The sequence below is a fragment of the Megalobrama amblycephala genome, linkage group LG1 (assembly GCF_018812025.1).
Source record: "Megalobrama amblycephala isolate DHTTF-2021 linkage group LG1, ASM1881202v1, whole genome shotgun sequence".
Lineage (NCBI taxonomy): Eukaryota > Metazoa > Chordata > Actinopteri > Cypriniformes > Xenocyprididae > Megalobrama > Megalobrama amblycephala.
This window is the reverse complement of record NC_063044.1, coordinates 29229101-29257042: the sequence shown is the minus strand read 5'-3', so window position 1 is coordinate 29257042 and position 27942 is coordinate 29229101. Positions and strand designations below refer to the sequence as shown.

The 27942-nt window shown below is 37.6% G+C and overlaps 1 protein-coding gene across 1 annotated transcript; it reads right to left on the bottom strand.

Moving 5' to 3' along the window:
* Window positions 1-153: 153 nt before the first annotated feature.
* Window positions 154-27942, bottom strand: LOC125267088 (GEM interacting protein). Its single transcript, XM_048188394.1, has 21 exons — window positions 27667-27942; window positions 26010-26103; window positions 24731-24824; window positions 24539-24602; window positions 19801-19926; window positions 18371-18435; window positions 16442-16549; window positions 16264-16344; window positions 16019-16180; window positions 15389-15526; window positions 13145-13335; window positions 11816-11919; window positions 11670-11732; window positions 11501-11587; window positions 11260-11420; window positions 8825-9001; window positions 7077-7214; window positions 5660-5862; window positions 5246-5573; window positions 1294-1396; window positions 154-1053 (listed from the first exon to the last, which is right to left on the bottom strand). Exons 1-21 carry the CDS (start codon window positions 27713-27715, stop codon window positions 473-475), a joined length of 3117 nt encoding a protein of 1038 aa, XP_048044351.1. The 5' UTR covers window positions 27716-27942; the 3' UTR covers window positions 154-472.

Sequence of the window (27942 nt, the reverse complement as noted above, 5' to 3'; positions counted from 1 at the left end):
TTTAACTAATTTCCAACTCTCGAACTAAAGATCTGTTAAGCAATATATAATGCAGATGCAGCAATTTTAGTTAATGATCTTAACGTTATTATATTGTAGAGAAAATCTTTTTCCTGTTTCTTGTTCTGTGGTTGGGAGGAAAAAAACTGCCAGTTTTTGTTGTTGTTGTTATTATTTCCATATATTGTATGTTCATCCCAAAGGAATCATGTTTCAGCATCATACATCTATACAAGACAGGCTGTCTATGTATAACAAATAAACACAGGTAAATCTGTGCCAAATTTCCAGTGAGAGTGGAAGTGATGTAACTACACTGTATGTCATACACCACAAAGCAGGAACACTAAAAAAATGTACAGGACATAGCCTACCAAATTCTGTGGCTTTACAGCCTAAAATGGGATTTAATCCAGTGAATTTAAGGAACCCCATCAGTGAAGTAAACATATTAGTTCTGCCTCAGTCAGTGTCAAACAAAATGGAGCTGCTCGCCCTTCCCCGAATCACTGCGTTTTAGCCTCAGTCCAGACAGAACATTCTGTGCCATCCTCTCCTCCGTTGGACGCCTCCTCAAGGATCGGATCAGGCGCTCTCTCCCCCCCAGGGTGTTGTTCGATTGGTTGGTATTTCGTTGGTCTATTTGGCCCACATGTTCTTTGAGTGAAGAAGCTACTGCTTTAACCCCTTCATCCGATACCGTCCTTTTTACCTCTGCATGAGGTGCAGTCTGACTTTCAGGGGTGTATCCAGTCTTATTCTGTGGGCCAGGGGTCTCGTGTAATCGTGAGTGAGTTTTTATGGGGGTCTCAGGATCAGGAGAGGAGCTGCGGCTGCTGTCTGCACTTCCCGACACAAGTCCTTCCGCGTTCCCAGAATTGTCCTCGTCCCGCGACTGAGAGCCTGCTTTACGTAATTGTGCTCCTGCCGAACCCTGTCGGTAATACTTGACTGGCTGCCTGCTGAAGTGACCCCTCGACTGAGTTTGCAGTTGACTTTCCGCAGCCTGCTCCAGATGCCCCTGAGGAGATGCTGTCGCCCTCATAGCCAGGACTGGAAGATGTACAGAACAAAATGAGCCTTTTATTCACAACAATATAATGAAACAAAACTTTGCATTTGAGTTTTAATAAGCATAATCAAAATGTATAATTTAGACTACAAAGATCATTTGTTTGCTTATGACAACAGAAAGCAGAATAAGAATCCGCAATGCCACAGAAACACAGAGCGAAAGGTTTGCGCAAGCAGCCAGCTGGCATTGAATTTGAATGTCTTTTAAAGCCCGCCTACCTGCTCTCTCATTGGCTTCTGGGCTCAGCTGGTCCATTGCTTCATTGGATGATGACTTGTCAGAAATATAACCCTCGCTTGAATCTCTCTTGATAGTGCGATTCTGTTAAAATGATAAAAATTCTGAATGTAAGTTGACTAGAGAGCCATTAAGGCACAAGAATCATTTAAATTTTTTAAGTATTATATTGTAGATAAAGTGGTTGCTAAGGTACTCGGGGTTGTTTCTAGGGTGTGGCTATGCAGTTGCTAGGGTACTCGGGGTTATTGCTAGGGTGTTGCTATGCTGTTGCTAAGGTACTCGAGGTGGTTGCTAAGGTGTTGCTATGGGGTTGCTAGGGTACTCGGGGTGGTTGCTAAGGGGTTGCTAGGGTACTCAAGGTGGTTACTAAGGGGTTGCTAGGGTACTCGTGGTAGTTGCTAAGGTGTTGCTATGTGGTTGCTTAGGTATTCGGGGTGGTTGTTAGGGTGTTGCTATGCGGTTGCTAGGGTACTCGGGTGGTTGCTAGGGTGTTGCTATGCGGTTGCTAGAGTACTCGGGGGTGATTGCTAGGGTGTTGCTATGCGGTTGCTAGGGTACTCAAGGTGGTTTGCTAAGGTGTTGCTATGTGGTTGCTAGGGTACTCAAGGTGGTTGCTAGGGTACTTGTGGTGGTTGCTAAGGTGTTGTTATGTGGTTGCTTAGGTATTCGGGGTGGTTGTTAGGGTGTTGCTATGCGGTTGCTAGGGTACTCGGGATGGTTGCTTTGGTGTTGCTATGCGATTGCTAAGGTATTCCGGGTGGTTGCTAGGGCGTTGCTATGCGTTTGCTTGGGTATTCTGGGTGGTTGCTAGGGTGTTACTATGCTGTTTGCTAGGGTACTCGGGGTGGTTGCTAAGGTTTTGCTATGCAGTTAATAAGGTATTCTGGTTGGTTGCTAGGGTGTTGCTATGAGGTTGCTAAGGTACTCAGAGTGGTTGCTAGGGTGTTCATAGGGTACTCAGGGTGGTTGTAAAGGTGTTGCTATGCAATTGCTAGGGTATTCTGGTTGGTTGCTAGGGTGTTACTATGCTGTTGCTAGGGTACTCGGGGTGGTTGCTAAGGTCTTGCTAAGCAGTTGCTAGGGTACTTGGGGTGGTTGCTAAGGTGTTGCTATGCAGTTAATAAGGTATTCTGGTTGGTTGCTAGGGTGTTGCTATGCGGTTGCTAGGGTTTTAACTTTCTATTCATCAAAGAATCCTGAAGAAATGTATAATCTTTTCCACAAAAATATGAAGCAGCACAACTTCAACATCGATAATAATCAGAAATATTTATTGATCATCATATCAGAATCATTTCTGAAGGATCATGTGACACTGAAGACTGGAGTAATGATGCTGAACATTCAGCTTTGATCAGTGGAATAAATTACATTTAAAATATATTAAATAGAAATATTAAGTTTTTTACTGTATTTTTTTTGATCAAATAAATGCAACATAAGAGACTTTAAAACAATCTCACACAGACCCCAAATTTACTTCTCTTATAAAATGTTATATATCTGCCAGTCAGTGCTGGTGATATTAAATGTTCTTGTCCAGCCCTATTTGTAAGAAACCACTAGCCTTCTAAGACAATCTTAACCTGTGAAAAGCCTGCTAATCAGAAATTCTTGTTTAAACTCTTCTAGTTAGAGGAGACTAGGCTAATAGCTATTATCATCCTCCAGGCTATTCTAGCAACTTGATGAGGAGCCCCAAAGCACAGTGCAGCAGAAGTAAGACTCTGACATAAGCACAAGCACACAGGCAAGCAAAAGCAATCATCACAGAATAAGCGTTTAATCCCTCCAGGCCTTTCCACGAGCACGGCGGGACAATTCAGGCCCAAGCAGAGCAAGAGCGGCTCAAGCAGATCAAGATGAACTCTTTCGTCCACACGAGCACGTCCACCTGTGGTGAGCTTTTAGCATCGTCATGACAACAGGCAGCTTAAAGCACGGACTGTGTTTATTCGACTTACACCGTGTCCTAACCAGACGCGACACGCGATGGAAATGATCTTTTAAGATGTGTTGTCCTAACCAGCCACGGCGGCGATATTCGAAAAGCAACACGGGATTTTAGAAACGGTTTCTATTTCTGCGACGTTGTTGTGGCTCGAAACTACTGATTATGAGCTTTATTTAATCTTAAAAGCGTCTAATGTGAGTTTGAATGTCATTTTGCGTGACTATTATAGCCGTACTGTCAGGGAGCAGCAATGGATAATTCACCTCAGATCTTGAACATAAATGAAAGGAAATGAGAACATTCAAAGTGTGAACTAAACAAGTGTATTCCATGACAAAGATTGTCGTATAGCATGTATTTTTAATAATATTAAATGTTTTTATATTTTATATATTTTTTATATTTATAGTTTTTATATTTATTATTATCCATTTGAATGCGAGTTAAAGTCACCATGAAATCAAAATGGACAATTTTTAATTAATATATTTTATAATATTATTATAAAAGTGCCCTAGTAATCTTTAATCAAACTAACTATCTTGCAGCTCTTCTCTTCTCTGATGATGTGTTTACTGGCGTGAGGGTGGGGCAACCTGTCACTCATATGAGATTGACCAATAGCAAACCACAACAATCCAATCAATTCCCCATGGACAAAAACAAGTCCCGTCCTACATTTTTTCTTGTTCCAGAAGCCATTTCACTTGAATATGCATCACAATAGGGAAGAAAACACTCATTCAAGTCCTCCTCGGAAGTTCGTATTTACAACGTCAAGTGCGTTAAAAGTCACTTTCGTCAGCCCAAGATGGTGGCGTACCTTTTCTTAATTTTTTTAATTAGGTTTTTAACTCTAGAAAATTTAAAAAAAGAATGCACATCAGGTAAGTTTTGCTTTTTTGTTTTTATTTAATTTATGAAAATTTACTATCATACGGAAGAGGATTAGGGCCAAGCAATAATAAAAAAATAAAACCATCTAGAGATTAAAGTTGTTAAATTTCGAGAAAAAACGTGTTCAATTTCGAGAAAAAAGTCGAGATAAAATGTTGAGAATAAACTCATTAAATTACGAGAAAAAAAACTCGTTAAATTTCAAGAAAAAAGTCGAGATAAAATGTTGAGAATAAAGTCATTAAATTACGAGAAAAAAGTCGTTAAATAACGAGAACAAATTCGTTAAATTATGAGAAAAATGTTGTTAAATTTCGAGAAAAAAGTCTAGATAAAATGTTGAGAATAAACTCATTAAATTATGAGAAAAAAGTCATAAAATTACGAGAAAAAAGTCTAGATAAAATGTTGACGACATTTTTCTCATAATTTAACAAATTTGTTCTCGTAATTTAACAACTTTTTTCTCATAATTTAATGACTTTATTCTCAACATTTTATCTCGACTTTTTTCTCGAAATTTAACAAGTTTTTTCTCGTAATTTAATGAGTTTATTCTCAACATTTTATCTCAACATTTTTCTCGAAATTTAACGAGTTTATTCTCGAAATTTAACAACTTTAATCTCGAGATGGATTCATTTTTTTATTATTGCTTGGCCCTAATCCTCTTCCGTACTATCAACTACAGACGTTGCATCCATACGGCATGTTTCTCACTGACGCCCCCAACTCAGAAACTCATAGCAAAAAAAAAAAAATCCTGAATTTCCTACTCGTAATTACGACTTTTATGGTGCCGTTCATGTGCATTCAACTCATAAATACGATCTTTCCAACATGCACCAACTATCACAGCTTCAGTTTCAAGACGATTTTAAGTGCGCTTGTAGAGAGAGAGAGCCCACTCACACGTTCTTCTGATTGGCTGTGATATTTGATTGATATCGACACATCTCGTGTCTGGTGACCACAAACAAACTGCTTCTCGCTAGGATCTCATCATCGCATCGCATCTGGTTAGGTGTTAGTGTGGAGCTACTGATTGCGTGAAGTCATTATTCATTCTTACTGCCTACCTCCAGTGAGCGTGGACGTTCCCTGGACGCGGCTCCGGGGTCCTGTGAGGAACTGCTGGCAGGAGAAACGGGACATGTCGCTCTGGGTGGGGTGTCTGGGAGGGGTACCGTGGGAGGCGGTGGAGGAGGTGTGCTAGATCTTGTTGCGGAGCTGAATACTTGGTCATAGTGTGAGATCATGAACTCCACGAGAAGAGCCTGATAGCTGGTTTCCAGGAGAGCGATCATCGACACGTCCCCCGACACCAGGGGCCGCAGGAGCGTGGGGCCAAACACGATGCCCAGGTTTCCTGGAGACATTTTGTTTTCTTCGAATTGTTCTGCCACCCTGAAGAGAAGAAAGTGAAGGATTAGTAGCGAACTACGTCATTTAGATGAGCTTTAAATGTACAGTAATTTCACACAGGATGGTACCTGTTCAAGTGGGCCATCATGTGCTGCACTGTGTTGTAGTTACACAGAGGCAATCGACCAGTTAGCTCTCTGAGTTTAACCACAATACTGTCCACAATCCCTACAGTCTCGGCAACATGGTCCTTTTCACTAAGCCTCTGAATCTCCTTACCCACGTTGATGAATTCGTTGTAAAGGTCAAAGGTGAGTAACGGCTCTGGAAGCTGTGAAAGAGGAAGATGGGATGTTGGCACCATGAGGGGTTTAATCCCAAAATATGCTTTAAGTAGTGAGAAGATTACTGTAAGGTCCAGAAACCACCTTGCACACTGAGTCTGATGTGTATTAATTAATCCGTTGCGAAAAAATTCAAAATAAAAACAATACAAAATGGAGTATTCAAACAGTGATTTTGTTGTCCTCTCTCTTCTTAAAAAGAGAAAAAGAAAGAGCAAATATTGGGTCCATCCAATCCTGAGGTTACGTAGAGAAGAAGGAGAGTCCCAAGAGCTGCGGGATTATCCTGTGCAATTCAAAGTTTATTTCAGGATGTCAGTGACTCTCAGTGAGTTTGATACTTTGCTAGTGATACTGGAGCCACATATTAAAAAGAAGGCCACCAATTTCCATGGACCAATTGATTCTGAACAGAGACTGGTAGTATATCTAAGGTATGGACACACACACACACCAAACTGTGGCATCGGAAAGGTGTACACCAGGCATTGAAACCAGCATACATTAGACTAATCACCTCTCAAAATGCTTGCTACGGATGCAAAAAATGCAGAAAATTTTACCAGATCCGAATTTTTTTATGACGGACGAACGTTTTGGAGGCAGTGTGTAAACGTGATTGACACAAGATGAGGTCATATTTATTTTTTTTAATGTGTGAAAATTTCAGACTCAGTGTGCACTGTGTCCTTAACAGTGGAATTACTATTGAAAAACTACATTACCCATGATTCTGCAAAATAATCAGAGAATCACAACAAGCAAATGGCATATTTTGCAATAAATGTAAAATATATTGTTTCTATATATAAAATATAAATCTTTAGCTCAATAGTTTTATATTCATAATAAGTTTATTTAGTTATTTGCAATGCTTCATGGGATTGTAGTACTTTCCCTCATAAGAAGTATTGTAATTTTGTCTTTTTGCCCAATTTTCCAATACATTTTTTTTTTGTTTAAAATAAAGGTTTGTTATGTTGTGAATCACCTTGTAGCTGGTTGGTTTGGTTCATGGATTATAACTTTTTCACAAAGACTTTTTAAAAATCCCAATGGGAAAAATTTATGGTAAAAAAAAATTCTTCTGGAAACAAGGCTGCTAAAAAGGGTGCACTGTTGTGCTCCATTTCAGACTAGATTTTTGTTTTACTTAAACTGACTCAGAAAATGTGAACTTTACTCAAGAATCTTTTTTTACCTCTTTGAAGAAGTGCTTGAGGACGGAGGTGATGTCATGCGGTGAGAGGTCACTGAGGTCAACTTGGTCTTTCTGGATTTCAAAAGCCTGACATAACTTTAGAATGCGAGGTTTGGAGCCACTGATTCTGTACACTCCCTATATACAGAGACAAGAACATAAGAGTGAAGACAACTAGAAGAAAATATGACTGTTTGCTTGTCCATAAATGGTTGGGTCCTTTTGAGAGAAAAGTCCTGTTTGGGGGATTTTTTTCTTGACATCTGGCAACCCCAAGCAGGAAAGATAATAGGCATGATTCCGGCCAACAACTTTCCCCATGATTTGAGGTTTCATTCATGTCTGTAGTAAATCTTTATTTAAATCAGTAACCCAAAAGGCTGGAATACACTACACAACTTTTGCCCATATTTTCACCAGATTTTTATCAACACTAGTTGATGTATGTCAGTCAATCTGCAGATTTTAGCTTCCTACTATGATTTCTAGTCAGAGGATACCAAACATATCAAAGTTTGATGTAGGGCTGCACGATAATGGATAATGATGATTATTTTGCTCAAAAATTATAATCTTGATTGCCATTATTTATTATATTATTTTATTATATTATTTGAAGAACAAATACATATAATTTTATATAATAATATAACCATGCATGTGCATGGTTGCCAGATTAAAAAGATTAAAGCCACGTTTCCACCACAGGAACTTTCCCCAGGAACTAGGAACTTTGTGGTGATACTCGGTGTGTTTCGACCGCAGTAACCAGGGTCTAAATGAAGCTCTGGGTAAAAATTTTCCCCTCAGAAAGTCCCTGCGCACAAGGTTTTCGGGGGTGGGACTTGGGCGCTGCACATGCTGATTGGTTGAGTTCACACAGCATTTTGATTGGTTGACTCCACGCAGCATTTTATTTCAACCACCATTTTTTAAAAGTCTGTTGTGGTGCGTGCAGTAAGAGTTGTTTGCTATTCGAATCAACATTGGCATTTAAAAATAGGACCAATGGACCGACGTCAAGGTTTAGGCTTCATTAAGCTTATATAAGGAGGACGAAATCCAGCGGGAACTGGAAAGTCGTACACAGTCCTACGTCACCAGACTTAATCTTCGTGGTACTTTAAACTGCGATAGAAACGTAAATAGCAACAGGTCTGGATAATAGCAAAAGTTCCTGGGATAAATTGTTCTGGGTAATTTTGATGGAAAAGCGGCTAAAATAAAACACTGGGCAGAAAATGTATCCTTTTGAGAGAAAAGTCTTGTATGGGGGATTTATTTCCTTGACATCTGGCAGCCCCAAGAAGGAAAGATAATAGAAGCTTGTGACCAATTCAAGATAACGGAAAACAACAACAAAATGTTTTCAGGACAAATAATCAACGGGGAAAATACAGTGACGATTATTATTAATTAATCAAGAGAAGCAGAAATCGTTATCACAACCCTAGTTTGTTGTGTTCAGAACAACTTTAAAGTCTAGTAGTGTGTGCTCCTCAGTTGTTTAGTGTATGATGCCCGGTTTTCCTCTGTAACCGTTTACAAAGCCATCCTAGTGTTTCAAAATCTTTTCATAGTTTAAAAGTTGCCTAATGTATTCCAGCCTTAAAACTTAGAGCAATAGTAAAAGTTGCCTCAGCAAGCGCTAATAATACAGATCGGTGTTGGAGTGAGTCAACTAATCAAGTTTCTTGTCTCTCTCTTTAAGACATTTTCACAAGATTAATGTTTTGTTCTACTCCTACCTGGACTCCGAGAGCCCTGTTCTCAATCTCTTCGGTGCAGCGCAGGACAACGAAGGGCACAGAGTCTGGGATCTCTCTGGGCAGCAGGGAGAACTCCATCCCAAAGATGAATCCCCTCCTGTGCTCACACTCCATCTGGCACACCTCCAGGCACTTCCTGTGGACTGCAAGGCCACACTGGCAAGAGAGGAGCAACAGTCAATCTGCCATGTTCATCAGGGTCTCTTTTCTTTTACTTACCAATCATTTAACTGTCACTTTCATCACACTACTTACAGCACGCTTTTTTATACGATTTTATACGATAAACCTTTCAAAGAATGACCAACTATGGGCTAATAAAATATGGTGATCGGTGTGATTTCAACTTTTAGGCCTGGTTTCACAGACAGGGCTTCGACTAAGCCAAGATTAGGCCTTAGTTCAAATGAGGACATTTAAGTAGCTTTTATAAGCATTCCTTAGAAAAAAACATTACTGGTGTGCATATTTTAAGATACTGTATGTCAGTGCAAATTGCTTTCAGTTAAGAAAGCTCAAACATGCTTTTTTTTTTCTGGGACTAGGCTCAAGTCTTGTCTGTGAAACCGGGCATGTAACTTTTAAATATTCATGTTTCATTTTTGAATTCCTGGTGGATAATTACACTACCAATAATCCTGATGAGAAACTCGCCTTTAAACAGCCTTTTTCCTTTGTTGTTTTTTTTAAATTTTCAAATGCTTGGAATCAAAGTTTGCAATTTATTTTGGAGCTGGTTGGATTGGTGCATCACTTAGGCCCCGTTTTACACTAGTGTGTTTTTGTTTTAAAACACAAAAGTTTTGCTACCTCGAAACCTCAAAAACGGAGACTTTTGAAAACGATGGCATGGCTGCCCACATTCGTTCTGTGTAACCTTTGACGACTGCGTAAACAATAACACGGAGACTGAACTGAGACTGAACGGCTTAGTTGTCATTTTTAGCAGTCACTGTGTGGTTAAACTCTGCATTTTTTTAAAGGTGCCATCGAACGTTTTTTTACAAGATGCAATATAAGTCTAAGGTGTCCCCTGAATGTGTCTGTGAAGTTTCAGCTCAAAATACCCCATAGATTTTTTTAAATTAATTTTTTTAACTGCCTATTTTGGGGCATCATTAAATATGAGCCGATTTAGGCTGCGGCCCCTTTAAATCTCACGCTCGCGCTTGCCTTGAACAGCATAAACAAAGTTCACACAGCTAATATAACCCTCAAAATGGATCTTTACAAAGTGTTCGTCATGCATACATCGGATTATGTGAGTATTGTATTTATTTGGATGTTTACATTTGATTCTGAGTGAGTTTGAGGCTATGCTCTGTGGCTAAAGCTAACATTACACACTGTGGGAGAGATTTATAAAGAATGAAGTTGTGTTTATGAATTATACAGACTGCAAGTGTTTAAAAATGAAAATAGCGACAGTCTTGTCTCCGTGAATACAGTAAGAAACGATGGTAACTTTAACCACATTTAACAGTACATTAGCAACATGCTAACGAAACATTTAGAAAGACAATTTACAAATATCACTAAAAATATCATGTTATCATGAATCATGTCAGTTATTATTGCTCCATCTGCCATTTTTTGCTGTTGTCCTTGCTTGCTTACCTAGTCTGATGATTCAGCTGTGCACAGATCCAGATGTTAATACTGGCTGCCCTTGTCTAATGCCTTGAACATGGGGTGGCATATGCAAATATTGGGGTCATACATATTAATGATCCTGACTGTTTCGTAACAGTCGGTGTTATGTTGAGATTCGCCTGTTCTTCGGAGGTCTTTTAAACAAATGAGATTTATATAAGAAGGAGGAAACAATGGAGTTTGAGACTCACTGTATGTCATTTCCATGTACTGAACTCTTGTTATTTAACTATGCCGAGGTAAATTCAATTTTTGAATCTAGGGCACCTTTAATACTGCAGCTGCCTACATGTGCAAGAGACAACTGTTTAGACTTGTACGCGCATACCCAGTGTGCACAAACGGTCATGTGACGTGTTTTCGGCCATGTAGTGTAGACGGAGATCGTTTCTCAAACGCTGTGGAAACGCCAGTGTAGACGAGGATCGTTTTCATTTTAAAACGGCGTTTTAAAACAAAAACGCATAATGTAAACTGGGCCTTAGTACTCCTTAGGGGCCGTTCACACAGAAACGCTCTTTTAAAACTTCTTTTTAGAATGCTGTGTCATGAGAGACACGCTGCAAAAGACGAGTGTTATGCATCTAGCTCATTTACATAGAGAAACTTCACTATGGGAAGATTTTTTTTAATGGCTATGAAGAAAATGAATTCGAAAAGTACTACCCAGATCCATAGCTGTAATAGAATAAAAAAGGTCAACATGTTTTGCACAGCTGAGATCTTTAACTAAAAGCCACAGGCCCTTATCTGACACTCACCTCCTCACACTCAATCCCGTTGACCAGGATGTAGTTGTCACATTGCTTACACTTGACCATCTTGCTCTTCATTTTTCTCAGTCTGTGGGTCAAGGCAGCACGTGATGCAGTTCGTGGTTTGCATGTCATTCCGTTGCTATCAGATAAACCCTCTTCACTCTCTGCACACAGATGAAGAAAAGTCAACAACTGCATTGTCTGCCATTAAAATGCAGAAAGGGCAAAAAAAAAAAAATCATACCTGCTTCTTGCAGAGCGTTCTCATCAAGATCATCTGAAGACATGGTTCCTGTGGAGGAGGCCTTGGGCAGCTTACGGCTCCCATGAGCTTCAGGGAGGAGAGATATTAGTTACTCATTTACAATATCTAGGTGGGACAGAAATAAAATGTTGCAAGAGATTTTTTCTACCTGGACTGGACAATGATTCAAGACTTCCTCCTGTGCTGTCTCGGTCACTGTGGCCAGGCCGTCCTGTACATCAATAAATAACATGAAAATGTTCAGGTTCACTTCAGCTGGACGAGTTATACGTTTATGATAGAAATCAGACGTACTATCTACTAAACTGCTGCTGTGTTTCAGATCATCTGGTAGCGCATAGAAATCTTGCTGGTAACTCAGAGCAGTGCTTTGTTTACGCCGACCTGTTGGTGAGGATCTGTGAAAATAAAAGGGGTAAACAGATGATGTGGTTGCATTTGAAGTTAATACACAGCTTTAGTTGACTGCAGATGCTTTGAGACAGCTTGAGCTATTACAGGCAATTGAAAGAACTCTCGTAAGCTCACCAAAGCTGCATTTCATTGATCAAAAGCAGTGAAACTGATCATACTGTTAAATATTATTACCACTTTAAATATCCATTTGAATAGATTTTGAAGTGTAATTTATTTCTGTGATAGCAAAGCTTAATTTTCAGCATCATTACTCCAGTTTTCAGCGTCACATGATCCTTCAGAAATCATTTGAATATGATGATTTGATGCTCAAAGTACATTTCTTATTATTATCAATGTTGAAAACAGTTGTGCTGCTTAGTATTTTTGTGGAAACTGTGATGGATTTTATCAGGATCCTTTGATGAATAGAAAGTTCAGAATATTTATTTAATAGAAATCATTATAAATGTCTTTACTCTCACTTTTGATCAATTTAATGCCTCCTTGCTGAATAAAAGTATTAAAGGTGATAAAGAGGATCTTTTCGTTGACTGAGAAACCAAAGACTGTTACTGAGTTTTTGAAATGGGCGCATGTGTAAGAACAACCCCCCTTCCTTTCGAGGGAACGCCTCCCAAAACTCGTGCACGAGTACTGGAACACGTGTGTTTACCACCGGCATTCGCTGTGTCGTGTTAGTGGATTCATTATGTCGGACTCACCGCAGGTAACTCATAATCTGCAGTTGTTACTCCTGTCTCCGGACAAAAACATTGCATGCCGCACCTCTGGAGTGTGGAAAGTTACTGGAGCGCGCAGCTGCGCACGTCTCTCACAAGGAACGTCATGGCAGTGATTGACAAGCCAGAGGGCCAATCCGCGCACGTCTCTCACAAGGAATGTCACGGCAGTGACTGACAAGCCAGAGGGCCAATCCGCGCATGTCTCTCACAAGGAATGTCACGGCAGTGACTGACAAGCCAGAGGGCCAATCGTTTACGCAATGATCGTGTAAACGATTGGCTGATGTTTTTAAGGCCCTACCTTGTGCACAGATGATGTATATTAATATTATTCCTTTCAGTGCACCTAATAAATAGTCTTTTCAAGAAATATTGCAAAAATGTATAAAACAAAACATCCTCTTTAGCACCTTTAATTTCTTTTAATTAAAAAAAATCTTACAGGCTGCCTACAAGTTACAAGATATTTTTGTGCCCTCACCTCCTGCTTTGGGGGATGAACTCCTGGAACATGAAGTTCTGGAGAGGCTGGTCGATCATGCCTTTTCCCAGGATGTACTGCAGGTAGGGTTCACCTGGCTCACAGGGCCTGCAGGTCAGCTCCAAGTTCTGGTAGCCCAGAGGAACCGGCTCAGTCTGCTGCCGCTGGTAATAGAACATGTTCACCGTTGCCTGACAGAAGAATAAGACAGAGACTTTGATCAAGAAGTCATGGATGAACATACAAATATAAGTGTAAACTAAATACACTGAACATTTTATAAGTAATACTAGCCAATACAAAAGTCATCGCTATGCTGCTGAGTGGTTACTTAATAAAATAAATCAAAAGAGCCCACTCTATACTATACTGGTCTCTGTGGCATTTTTGTTTTTTGATGATTGATAGACTTTCACTCTTCCCTTCATTTTAAGTAAAATATGTCATGTGGCCCTGTTTACACCTGGTATTAAAATGTGTTTTGGTCAATCGGATCACAAGTGGATTACGCTAAATACAGGTGTAACGGGGTGTAAAACATTTAGAGCTTGTCCACTTTCGACCACTTCCAGAGGTATTTGAAAACGCATTTGACCAGATTGCTTTCGTAGTGTAAACGCTCATGTGGTCAAATGTGTTTGAACAGCCACAAAAGACTGTCTACTCACTGCCTACTGACTTAATGTGCGTAAACATTATAGGACGCGCGCTAGCCAGATGGGATTTAAACTTTGTCGGCTGAAGACTTGGTTTGGATTGAAAAGTCCCGAGGTGACTAGAGAGGACATCAGCTTCAGTTTGGATCCAGCCTCTTAAGAAGACCTCAGATGACCAACACCTATGAAGAGATGGCGCCAACTCCTGCGAGGACTTCAGAAGACGCAATCATCTGGATCAACATGCACATTCCCAAATTTCTATATATCCTAATTCTTGTTAATATGTAACTCATTTTTCCAGGAGCTCATTGCTTCTACCTTCAGTTAAACTGCTAACAGTGATTGTAAATTAATTGCCTAAATTATTACATTATTAGCTAACTGCATTCTTTAAATTGTAATGTTGACATGCATTCTCTGTAAAGCTGCTTTGAAATGATATGTATCGTGAAAAGCGCTATACAAATAAATGTGAATTGAATTGAATTGAAAACAAAAAATGTACCAAGCACAATGTTCTCTCACCATTTCTGATCTCTAACACACTCACAGTGTTTGCTGTGGTCTTGCGGCTATCAGAGCAGAACTAAATCTGCTGCTGTCTGTATGTTTTTCTGTCATCTCCTTGTGAGTTCATATGTAAATTGCACAAGATTATTTCATCCATTAGATCAAAAGCTCTGAAAAAGTCCATACATTTACCAGGGCTGCAAGATTGATTGACATTAAACCGCACGCAATTTGGCAATTGGCTGTGATTTTTTTATGCACAGCTTGTCAGTGAAGTACGGCTAAATGCTGCTCCATCTCAAAACCAGAGGGCGCTCTCACGCAGAAGATTTAACGCACATCATTACAGGAAATCCCTCACACCATCGCTGTAGCTGAATAAACAAAAGATTGAAACGCTTTGATTAAACATGACTAATAAACACACGACTACGACAATATATGGTTTATCTGAGTTCTTCAAGCCTTCTCATGTATTTTCATGATAATAAAGTATATTTATAATGCAATGCTAATTGACACATAGCCTTTATAACTGTATAGAATACTGTGAAATAATATGTTGTGTATATCTTATTCTGTGTGAGAAACCACATCATCTCACAGAAGGATGTTTTCAAACACAACTGATGTTATGAAGTGAGTTTAGAGAACAGACATTTTATTAAATGTTGTCTTTTGTTGGACAAGAGGTTCATAAATGCTTCTCATGTTTGGAAAGATGTTTGACGCATGTTTTTTCAAATGCATGTTTTTTCATTATAAGCAACTCAAACTCGCAGTGCTTTCAGATGGAGCAGCATTTACTACTGATCACAGAGCCGTGCTTCACTAACAAGCTGCACATAAAAAAAAATTTGGGGTTAATTTCGATTAATCTTGAATCCCTCCCTTTCAGTGAAATCAGGACAGAAGTGGTCAATAGTGGTCAAAACAGACAGATTAAAATAACAGGTATAAATGGGTATGCGTCTCCCTCATCTACTTGTGATCCGATCGACTAAACTTTTCTCCATGTATAAACATTTACTTTTCATCTTTTAGCCTCCCAATCTGTCTCTAAAGGTGAACCCACCTCTTTCAGCACAGTGTCTCCTTGACAGATGAGCTTGCGGATGTGGACAATGATTTTGCGCTTCACATTCTCCAGCTCTTTTTGATGGTTGTTTGCTTCAGACACACACTGCTTGTACAGCATCTCAGTCTCTGTAACCTACACGGTAGCAAAGCACAGTGATAAATATCATATTGAAGCGATAATTAACATGACACATATTTATACTTTTGGTTATCTGCATTATTAAAACAAGAAATACTCTGAAATGTTTAGGAATCTCTGCTCTGAAACAATTTTCTTCAGAACTAGCGTATTTTATTTATTAAGGGAAGCATATTATAATCTCACATACATTTTTTGCGCACTCTCTGTACTGGTTTGTTTGAAATTTTCTAAATGTCCCTTAAATTACAGGTTTTGCGGTGTCTATTTTTAAAACGAGTCAGTCTCAAGTTCAAAAGTATAAATAAAAAATGTGTTAAATCAGTGTTATCTACATAAAATGTATTTGCTAAATCTAAATAAGTTTTAAAATGCAATTTCCTTTAACTGAGGTTAAAATGACTTTTTCTTTAAAACATGTACATTATGTAATAAATGGCAGAATGAGCCATATAATGTTAGAATGAGCCATATTCTCTAGATGACCTTAGTTTGGGCGTCATCTCTGGACTTCCTCCGCTTGTCCAGGGTCTTGTAACCCCCTGTCTCCTCTTCGGCTTTGGCCGTCATGGCTTTGGCCTTCTCTAGGTCCTCACAGCGCTGCAGGTATTGCTGTCGTGCCCTCTTCAGTGCAGACACAGCATCGTTCTAATCAACAAAACATATCGGTCACATTACTAGACTGATACATGAACACACATACAGTATCAACCTCAGCACTAAGAACTGACCATCCTCTTCTGTTCTTTTGACCACTGCTCTTTGAATTCCCGTCGCCATTTGTCGATTTCGTTCTTCTTGGCAGAGAGAGCCTTTGGGATAGATAGTTAAACCCCACACGTCACATATTATATGTTACAGATTTCTTGCATTTGTCATAAACATTGATCAAGATGGATGTTTGTGCACCTGGTAGCAGCGCTGTTGTATGAGTTCAGCAGTGTGTTTGGCTGATGTGCTGCTTTTGAGATCATGGTCCAGGGCCAGGGTGTAGATATACTGCAGAGGCATCATGTCCTGAACAGATTTAACAGCATTAACGTGGACTGACAGTATATAACATGTGCCTTATGCAACACAATAGTTGCATTAGGGTGTTTGGTAACTTATGATTTTTTTTTTATGGCACAGGGACAGGTTTTTATTAAATTTGATAAAATGTTTTCCTTTCTTATATGAAAGCCACATTTAGCATTTTACCATGATTATTTTTTAAACTCTCTCTCTCTCTCTCTCTCTCTCTCTCTCTCTCTCTATATATATATATATATATATATATAGAGAGAGAGAGAGAGAGAGAGAGAATTTAGGTTGATTGGGACACTTTTTGCCACTGAGATGACTGGGAAAAAGTGTCCCAATTAACCTGAATTCACCCTTTATATATATATACAAAACTTAAAAAATGAGACGTTCCCAGACTTCCTAGATTGTCTATGAAAGCTAGAATGAATTTTATGTTAATGACTTGGGACGTTTTTGCCTGGAAAATCAAACTATCATAACAGTAATTACCTCATTTGTCGATGCTTTCTTAACTCTTTGTTTATTGTGTTATTAGGAGGAAAGTGAGCAGCAGGCAGCACATATACATATACATGCATATAAATGTCGCTCTCAAAATCGTGGACAGCGTCAGGATGTTGGCAAAGGTATTTTTAATTTTTTTACTGCGAAGAAGAAAGAAAACGAACTTCGTCGTGTGAGTATCGGGTCCTTGAATCACATTCAGCGTCTTTACGTGTGCACGAGTTCGAGCAATAAGTTGCTGGCTGCAGTTCACTTAACCGCCACCGGTGTCGCTAATAACAAGGGTTTCCTTTCATTAAAAAAATACAAAAATGCTACAGAATAGAGTACCTCAGGGATGACGCATTTTTGTAGGCAAAACCCAGAAGTGAGTTACATTTTAGGACTTCCGGTTCCAACGGCGTAAAGTCAATGGTTTTTTTTTTAATAGGTTTTTGCTAAATCGCCTGAAATAAGGTCTGTGGTTAACAAAGCCTCTAAATATTTTCATGTTTTGATCTATGACATAAAACACACCGGTTATAACCCACTTGTGATTTTTTTAAACCTTTACTGTGTCTTAAAAACGGCGGTTGCTAACAAAGTTGCTAAAAGGGACTACTTCCTTTGGTGGGGACTTTAGACGTCATCATGACAAACGGGACATTTGGACAGCATTTCTCATGAAAAAGAGGATAAGTATTCATAACAGCTCAGATCATAATCAGCGAGCATGTTTATAAATAAAGTTGTTTTTTAAATAAAGTTTGAGGAAGCTTGGTGGTGGTGACGACGTTGATCCGCGACCATGGTGTGCTGTAGTCCATTTATAGCGTATTGATATCTTTTTATATCTGACCACTTTATTTAGGCTTCAAATGTATTTATGTTGTTTTAACTTGTAAATATTATCTTGATAGACAAAACGTGTAAGTGTCATAACCCTTTGTTAAACACAGAGCTTATTTTCTGCGATTTTCCAAAAGTCTATGGGAAAAATGCATAGGCTTTCAACCGAGGGAACCCGTGCGCCGCTAACTTCCGGGTTGGCCTACAAAAAACGCGTCATCCCTAAGGTACTCTATATTCTCCAGCAGGAATGTATATACACTGCTGAACATTGTTAGTAGAGGAATAAACTAGTTAGAGTTTGATGTTAGAGTTTTATAAAAGTCCACAGGGCTAAACATGCCAATATACTGAATAAACTCTCATTACATGTTTTGCATACACACACACACACACACACACACACACACACACACACACACACACACACACACACACACACACACACACACACACACACACACACACACACTCTTTTACCTGTTGAGCAACACATGACTTGGCTGCATCTGCTGCTCTCATAATACTCTTTGCAAACTCTTGCTCTGCAAAACAAACAATATAATTTTCATAATCATATAATGCTCAGAATCATAATGGTGTCTATTACTCCACATTTTGAATACTTGCGAAATTGACACATGTGTAGAAGAAAGAGGTTAATAAGCAAAACCCACCAAATGGAAAATACCACTGATAGAAATAGTTTGCATCTGTATTGATGGACACACAACAAAGTGCTTCAAAATATCAATACAACACATTAGATGACATAACCTTATCAGGTCATAACCCATTAGCATTACAGTTCATTGGAAAATAGGATATTCAACATCACTAATTCCAGGAATACCACACTGTAATGTACTGTATGCTTTTCCTCTTTTGTTCATTCATTATTATTGATTCCTGGCATTGGCTCTGTTATATAGCCTATTCTGAGTTTACGCACAGTCTCTTATTGCTCTGGCCATTTATCATACATGCATCTTCAAGACTATGTTTCTTAAGTACACTTTTAAAGAGCATACTTTGTAAAAATGTCAAATTAAATGTTTTACTTTAAACAATAATTGTAATTTTATTTAATGATCTTTTGTTGTGCATATATTTTGATGTGTTGACTAACATACTAAAGCACATGTAAAGTACTTGATTATCATTTTAACTTTAGTGTCATTCGATATTACATTTAAAAGTCAAATATTTTAAATCTACTAAATTGCAACTTCATCATTACAAATATGTCATTATGTGACATACAAGTTTCAGTAGAAATTACATTAAAGTTAGTTTACCATAAATGCTTGTCAGTACATTCTGCACGATAATTTAACCACATTTCAAAGACAATAAAATTACAATATAAAGATGTGTTTAAGTCCTACGTCATTTGATGAAAAACAGTCTAGGAGAAGTTTAGCTAATTGCATTTAATATAAATGTAAACTATAATACATTTTCATTTAATTGTTAATAACATGTCCAAACACACTTTCACACTTAAGTATATTGTTTTCGAAGTATGCTGAAGTGTACTTTTTTACCAAGGGTAATATCAATATCAATATACCTATCAATAACCTTCCACTAGAGGGCGCTATGAGAGATGAGGTGTTAAAGGTTACTTCATCCTATTACAGGTGTTGTTCAGCACAAGTCATATTCTCTCAGAGATCCAAATTTAGATTCTTATGCTGCTTCCAGGAAGAGGTTTCTCGACTTCTTTTCCAGGCAGAAACGATCTATAATTACTGGCAAACAAATCCAGCCTAAACATAATGTGTCAGCACATTGAAAACAAGTCTAAATTTTAGTTTTCTGACAGTTGGATGTATGTTCCACTATGTGAGTCCTATGACTATTTGACAGACATTAGTGTAATCAAAGCTTACATTTAAAGCACTCACCCAGGCTGATTCTTTTGTCCATCCAGGTCAGCAGGTCTTTGGCATAACGGCACCACATTTTGGCGTACTGCAGGGCGAGCTCCACGCCACCCTCGCAGCGACAGAGGGTCAGGTCGGCATCCTGGGCTGAGGCGGAATACATCAGCATCAACGGATTGTATGCATGCCTTAGTCTATGCAAACTAAATCCCGCTCGGGAATAACAGAGGCTTGTCCTCAACCAGCTTTAACGATCCTGTAGTAGGCTGTCACTCATTACTCAGAGAATAAATCTGCTGTATCTTCATAGGATGTAAAGTCAAAGCTTTGGAAAAAACTCAGTACATGCCCCAAATTAAACACAGACAAAAAAAAAAAAAATGCAACTTAATTGTTAAAAACAATGTGGATAAAGGTGAAGCACAGAATCATAACATCTATGATAGTCAGAAGGAAAAGTCGAATCCCTGTGACTTTCCAGCACAATATTCCGGATTGGTAATTCAATATCCATGCAAAATGCCTGTATAGGGAGCTCCTGGGCTCACTCAGTAGTGTCCAAAAGGCTTTGGGTGTGTGAGGATTTCACAGAGACCGAGACAGTTCACCCTCCCTCTGTCTGCTGTCTCCTCCCTGTGTATTAAATGCTAAAAATCTGATCTGATCAAAACCTGAGAACTAAAATCCTGAATTTTCCTCATCATTCCTCAAATTTCTGTTGGAATGCCTCTATCGCACTTGCATCCTGCCGTACTTCCTGGCTTGTCATGTTAAAGCATGTGTGTGTGTGTGTGTGTGTGTGTGTGCACCTTTGGCACAGAGGGGAGGGGAAATAATCCAGGACAGTAGCAGACTGAATAGTGATGGTCTTTAGATTAGGGTGGGGTTGATTTCCTGATATAAGGATATAGATCTCTCATCATTACTTTACAGTCTTTTAAACACACTCTCTCACATCAAATTCAGTTTGACGTTACTGTCACACATATTGTTAATTATTTTCTCAGCACAATTGTAGACACAGTTGAATCTCATGTCAAGAACATATGCAGGTCATATTTCACTCCAAAATCAAGAAAAAAACAATTTATTAAAAGATATATAATAAAACAATTAACCTATTTTTAAAAACAATATTTTTTTGTATCGTGACACTGTAATACAATAACATTACCGTGATGTGAAAGAATCTCATTCTCATTATGTAAAGTGAAAACAAATCTCATTCTCAGTGTCATTACCATGATGTGAAAAATCTCATTGTCATCAATGTGAAAAATATCATTCTCATTACAATTATGCAAAAAATATTGTTCTCATTACAGTGATGCGAGAAAATCTCATTCTCATTACCAGGATGCGAAAAAATCTCTTTACCGTGATGCGAAAAATCTCATTATCATTACCATGATGCAAAAAATCTCATTATCATGATGCAAAAAATCAAATTTTATTTACAATAGTGCAAAAATATTCTCATTACCATGTTGCGAAAAATATCATTCTCATTACCATGATGCGAAAAATATCATTATAATTATCATGATGTGAAAAATATCACTGTCATTACCATGATGCGAAAAATCGAATTCTCGTTACAATGATGCGAAAAATATCATTCTCGTTACAATGATGCAAAAAATCATTCTCATTACCATGATGTAAAAAATATCAATCATTATCATGATGTGAAAAATCTAATTCTCCTTACCGTGATGTGAAAATACCATTCTCATTACCATGACGCGAAAAATTTCATTCTCATTATATGCAAAAAATATCATTCTCAATACAATGATGCAAAAAATATCATTCTCATTACTGTGAGGCAAAAAATATTCTCATTATTGTGACGTGAAAAATATCATTCTCATTATATGCGAAAAAATATTCTCATTACCGTGATGTGAAAAATATCATTCTCATTATCAAGATGTGGAAAAATATAATTCTCATTACCGTGATGCGAAAAATATCATTCTAATTACAGTGATGCCAAAATATCATTCTCATTACCGTGATGTGAAAAATATCATTCTCATTACCGTGATGTGAAAAATATCATTCTCATTACCGTGATGCCAAAATATCATTCTCATTACCGTGATGTGAAAAATATCATTCTCATTACAGTGATGTGAAAAATATCATTCTCATTACCGTGATGCCAAAATATCATTCTCATTACCGTGATGTGAAAAATATCATTCTCATTACAGTGATGCCAAAATATCATTCTCATTACCGTGCCAAAATATCATTCTCATGTGAAAAATATCATTCTCATTACCGTGATGTGAAAAATATCATTCTCATTACTGTGATGCGAAAAATATCATTCTCATTACCGTGATGTGAAAAATATCATTCTCATTACCGTGATGCGAAAAATATCATTCTCATTACCGTGATGCGAAAAATATCATTCTCATTACCGTGATGCGAAAAATATCATTCTCATTACCGTGATGCGAAAAATATCATTCTCATTACCGTGATGCCAAAATATCATTCTCATTATCATGATGCCAAAATATCATTCTCATTACCGTGATATGAAAAATATCATTCTCATTACCGTGATGCGAAAAATATCATTCTCATTACCGTGATGCGAAAAATATCATTCTCATTACCGTGATGCGAAAATATCATTCTCATTACCGTGATGCGAAAATATCATTCTCATTACCGTGATGCAAAAATATCATTCTCATTACCGTGATGCGAAAAATATCATTCTCATTACCGTGATGCGAAAATATCATTCTCATTACCGTGATGCGAAAAATATCATTCTCATTACCGTGATGCCAAAATATCATTCTCATTATCATGATGCAAAAATATCATTCTCATTACCGTGATGCGAAAATATCATTCTCATTACCGTGATGCGAAAATATCATTCTCATTACCGTGATGCGAAAAATATCATTCTCATTACCGTGATGCGAAAATATCATTCTCATTACCGTGATGTGAAAATATCATTCTCATTACCGTGATGCGAAAATATCATTCTCATTACCGTGATGCGAAAATATCATTCTCATTACCGTGATGCGAAAATATCATTCTCATTACCGTGATGCGAAAAATATCATTCTCATTACCGTGATGCGAAAATATCATTCTCATTACCGTGATGCGAAAAATATCATTCTCATTACCGTGATGCCAAAATATCATTCTCATTATCATGATGCAAAAATATCATTCTCATTACCGTGATGCAAAAATATCATTCTCATTATCATGATGCAAAAATATCATTCTCATTATCATGATGTGGAAAAATATAATTCTCGTTACAATCATGCAAAAATATAATTCTCATTACCGTGATGTGAAAAAATATCATTCTCATTACTGTGATGCAAAAATATCATTCTCATTATCATGATACAAAAAATATCATTCTCATTACCATGATGCGAAAAATATTGTTGTCATTACCGTGATGTGAAAAATATCTCTGTCATTACCATGATGTGGAAAAATATAATTCTCGCTACATTCATGCAAAAATATCATTATCATTACCATGATGCAAAAAATTCTCATTCTCATTGCAAAACAATTATGATGCATTATTTAATTTGTAAAGTAAATCAGCACTATTCAATATAGTATTTGGCATAAATTTGTTATGTTAATTAAAAAATATAATTATACAAAATTGTACAAAATATGATTTCTTTTACTTTTTATACTACTGTCTTTTGAAATTGGGGTGAAATATGGACACTTCTTTGTGAGATGAAACCATCCAAACTGGTGAATCTAAAAGGAATATAAATTATTCAATATGATATTTAATATGAAACAAAACCGTAAACTCACAGTTTTCTCTAAAATGTCTCTGCTTAGTCAGTCCATTTGGCTGATCAGATTGCTCACAGTGGGGGACAGAGAACTAGGCTAAGACGGCATAGGAATAAATTGTTGATACTGAAGTTTGTCTCAGGTGTACCTAATGAAGATGATGTGTTTTGTGAGTACAAGCGAAGGGATTGCCTCGAAGGTCACCATGCGGATGTTTTATTTAAACTTTGAGTGTTAGCGTAATCCCTAATCTCGCCTAGCAAACGGCTATAGGCTCACTGAGCAAGCAGGTCTCGCCAAGGTAGCACCCAAGGAAAGATGACATCAATATATTTTAATGCAGCATAGTTATTACCTAGTCAATCTCATCTTTGTTACTCATCCCTTCTTTATAATTTATATTTTATATCTATTTTTTTTCTACTTCAAATTTTAAATAAACATTACAGTTCTAATGCTAACATTCTTGCAAACACTGACTCTCCTTCCCATCTCTTTATAGTTCTTAAGAGAGATGGATCAGCGGGAAAAACAGAGAGCAGCTGTCTGCTTGTTTAATCTGCTCTCTAACCCCCGTCCGGTGCTAATCTTGTTAGCAAGGGGCAATTAGTCCATGTGGCTAATTACACGAAAACAGTTGCAGGTTGAAGAACAGAGATTTAATGGTGTGACATGATGCCTCCGGGCCTGATCAGTCACTCTTGCTTTGCTTTGCTCCTCTCGGATATCAGTGCTGTGTATTTCCGAATGATGGCCAGAAGACTGTATGTCTTCTGTAAGGTTAAATACGAATCCGACTGGATGTATGATATTCATTCTAATATTGATGTGAGCACAAACAAAGTGTCTATCACAAATCTCATTAATCCTTCACCCTTTTAGTCTTCCTCCAAATGTCCAGAAAACAAACACTCATACACAAGGATCTTACCAGATACGCCTCCGTCCTTTTCCTCCTCTTCACGGCAGATCTTCAATGACTCCACATCTTCACCCTGGAAAACATGCAGCTTTTAATATATACTGTAACACACTCTTGCTTTAGAGAGATTGTTGAACCTTAAAAGTATGAAGAAATATGAGTATATGAGAAAAAGAGTGGGATTCATCAATCATGTCTCACTGTAATATCGTCCAGATCAGCATTCAGTGTTGTGTCTGCCGAGATGTCTGTTAAAGACAGTGAGTCTGCTTCTTGTAGAAGCTCATCCACAGTCCTGAAAAATCAAATCAACAGACACAAAGATATTAAAAATGAAACACGGCGGTTCTCACAGAGCTAAAACAGCTGTGATTTATTTAATTAAAACTATTTTGATATTCTTAAAAATAAAGGTTCTTTATAGGGATCGATGGTTCCATGAAGAATTTTTAACTTCCATGTAATCTTTCAATTGGACAAATGGTTCTTTGGATCATTAAAGGGTTAGTTCACCCAAAAATGAAAATAATGTAATTAATTACTCACCCTCATGTCGTTCCACACCCGTAAGACCTTCATTCATCTTTGGAACACAAATTAAGATATTTTTGATGAAATCCGATGGCTCAGTGAGGCCTCAATTGACAGCAAGATAATTAACACTTTCAGATGCCCAGAAAGCTACTAAAGACATATTTAAAACAGTTCATGTGACTACAGTGGTTCAATCTTAATGTTATAAAGAGACGAGAATACTTTTTGTGCACCAAAAAAACTAAAATATGACTTTATTCAACAATATCTAGTGATGGCCGATTTCAAAACACTGCATCATGAAGCTTCGAAGAACTTCATGAACTATTGAAATTTCGAAACACTTATGATATATGAAGCCTTGTTTACTGAAATCACGTGACTTTGGTGCTCCGAACCTCTGATTCGAAACAAAAGATTCGTAAAGCGTCGAAGCTTCATGAAGCAGTGTTTTGAAATTGGCCATCACCAGATATTGTTGAATAAAGTCGTTATTTTCATTTATTTATTTATTTTTTGCCTCACAAAAAGTATTCTCGTCGCTTCATAACATTAAGGTTGAACCACTGTAGTCACATGAACTGTTTTAAATATGTCTTTAGTAGCTTTCTGGGCATCTGAAAAAGTGTTAATTATCTTGCTGTCAATGGAGGCCTCACTGAGCCATTGGATTTCATCAAAAATATCTTAATTTGTGTTCAGAAGATGAACGAAGGTCTTACTTGAGTAGAACGACATGATGGTGAGTATTAATGACAGAATTTTCATTTTTGGGTGAACTAACCCTTTAAAATGTTCTTCACACAAAGAAAACAAAATGGTTCTTTTAAGAACTGTTCACTGCAAACCAAAATGGTTCTTCTACAGAATCACTGTGAAAACCCCCTTTTGGAACCTTTATTTTCAAGACTAAAACTTCACAACAGACTGACAAAGATCTACGTACGAGCATGTTAATGACAGATCCAAATTAGCATCAAAATCGCGTAATATCTCGCTGTAACGCTTGGTTTCTGAGTGACGGACTGGGGTACCACCATCTGAAACAGAAGAACATGACGTCATGATGCCACATGGGATTCTTTTAAATGAAAATCTGATTCTAAAAAACGGTTTTTAATACAAATCTTTGTTCATTGGTTTTGGTATTATTTGTAGCCTGTTATTACTTCTGTAATAATGATCATTTAATGTAATATATAATATGTGTAACATGTACAGTGTAAAATAAAACAAGGTAAAGCATAACAAAACACTTCTTTGTGAAAAAGGTGGTTGACTGTGATTAAAGTACATGAACTTTTGCAGGAACTGGAACTTAAAACTAGTGTTATAATTAATGTCACTGAGAAAAGTGCATTTGACATCAAGACAGGAAGTCACACCACTGAAATTCACACAAACATTTTGTGACAGAAGCAGTAAAAGAAAAAGCAGCAAGAATGAGCCAGACTCATTCATTTGCACAATAATATTAATATAAAGTATTTATGAATCACATTTCACAGATCATTTCCTTGGATATTTTAAAGCACAGGTAAATTACAGCATTGAATCAGATCATTTAAAGTTTAGACATGCTTTTCTGAGTTTTTACTTATCATGAACTCTCTGAACCCTTGAATGCACATCTCTAATGCTACTGAAATGGCTCTGAACTTGCAATGTGCCACTCTTGTACTGCACTAAGAAAATGTCACCGCCAATCTCTCTCTTTCTCTTTTTCTCTGTGACATGCACCATTTAGGTCAACCACATCCTGTCTAGGTTTTTGTAACCTGTTTTGCTACAGGGACAATAAGGACTTGTTTTTGATGAAGAGATTAGTTCGGCTGTATGGATTACGCTTTTTTTTTTTTTTTTGGTTTCTACATTTTGCTTAACAAAAAACACATCACCAACCGGAAGTCAAAGTCATTTCAAAGATGGCACTGTGGTAACACCGTCTGTTGGCATGTTATGGCATATAGTTGTTATATAGCATGATAAATTCCAATTCTGACACTAACTGCAAAATGATCATGTTACGTATCATGTGATACTTAATGTGGTTGAAACGAGAAGCACTGCAGCTCTTACAAATGACTTGAAACCAGTGCATGTGACTTCCTCCCACTGAGGTCTTATTAAGGTTGTTTATTTCAACATCCTGGACACATTAAAGTTATATATTTTATGTATTTATGAGAATTTCTAAATTGAAAAAGAGAGACTAAAATAAATTTAACAAAAAATTTCCCAAAAATCCATGTCAAAAATAAACTCTTGGGTTGCATTTTTTTTTTTTTTTTTTTACATTTACCTTTTTTTACACGTGGAAAGAAACAATACGACACCCCTAGATGCAGTAATTTTGTACATTTGTCCAATAATGCAGAGTACATGAAAACTTCCTTAGAGATGCTGCAACTTTTGTACAAAGGCAAAATGGACAAGACAGGAAGTGCTGTGATCATGCACTGAACATCGCATGCAACACAAACACACTGGCACGCACATGCAAAGAAAGAGAACAAGATAACTACAAAATGACACATATGCAGCATAAAGCTGAGTTCGGGTTAAACAAAAACACTTTTTCTTCAATGTCTGTTGTAACTCACCTTGAACTTTTGGTTGCCTCAGCTGTGCAGTCTCTGCTACCTCCTCCATCTAGTCCTCTACTGATAAACCAGCAGCTCTCAAGAGACCTTGTTCGAGTTGTCATCCAGCACTTAGTCCATCCACCCCAGCAGATGATGATTCTGTCAGAATCATCACCTTTCATCGAACATCGATACAGGACATGAAGATGGTGTAGGGTTTGATAACTGTGCTCTCTCTTCTCTCACAGCGGCACTTCTCTTCCTCTAAAGTGGTGGTTGGCCAATGCTCTTTCA

What these genes read in the sequence shown, in the direction of transcription:
- LOC125267088 (XM_048188394.1), bottom strand. Translation starts at nt 27,715, where the DNA reads ATGGAGGAGGTAGCAGAGACTGCACAGCTGAGGCAACCAAAAGTTCAA. An exon ending in CAAAAGAACAGAAGAGGATG is followed by an intron (nt 16,181 to 16,263) that starts GTCAGTTCTTAG and finishes TTTGTTGATTAG; the next exon opens with AACGATGCTGTGTCTGCACT. An exon ending in GAGATGACGCCCAAACTAAG is followed by an intron (nt 15,527 to 16,018) that starts GTCATCTAGAGA and finishes GCTACCGTGTAG; the next exon opens with GTTACAGAGACTGAGATGCT.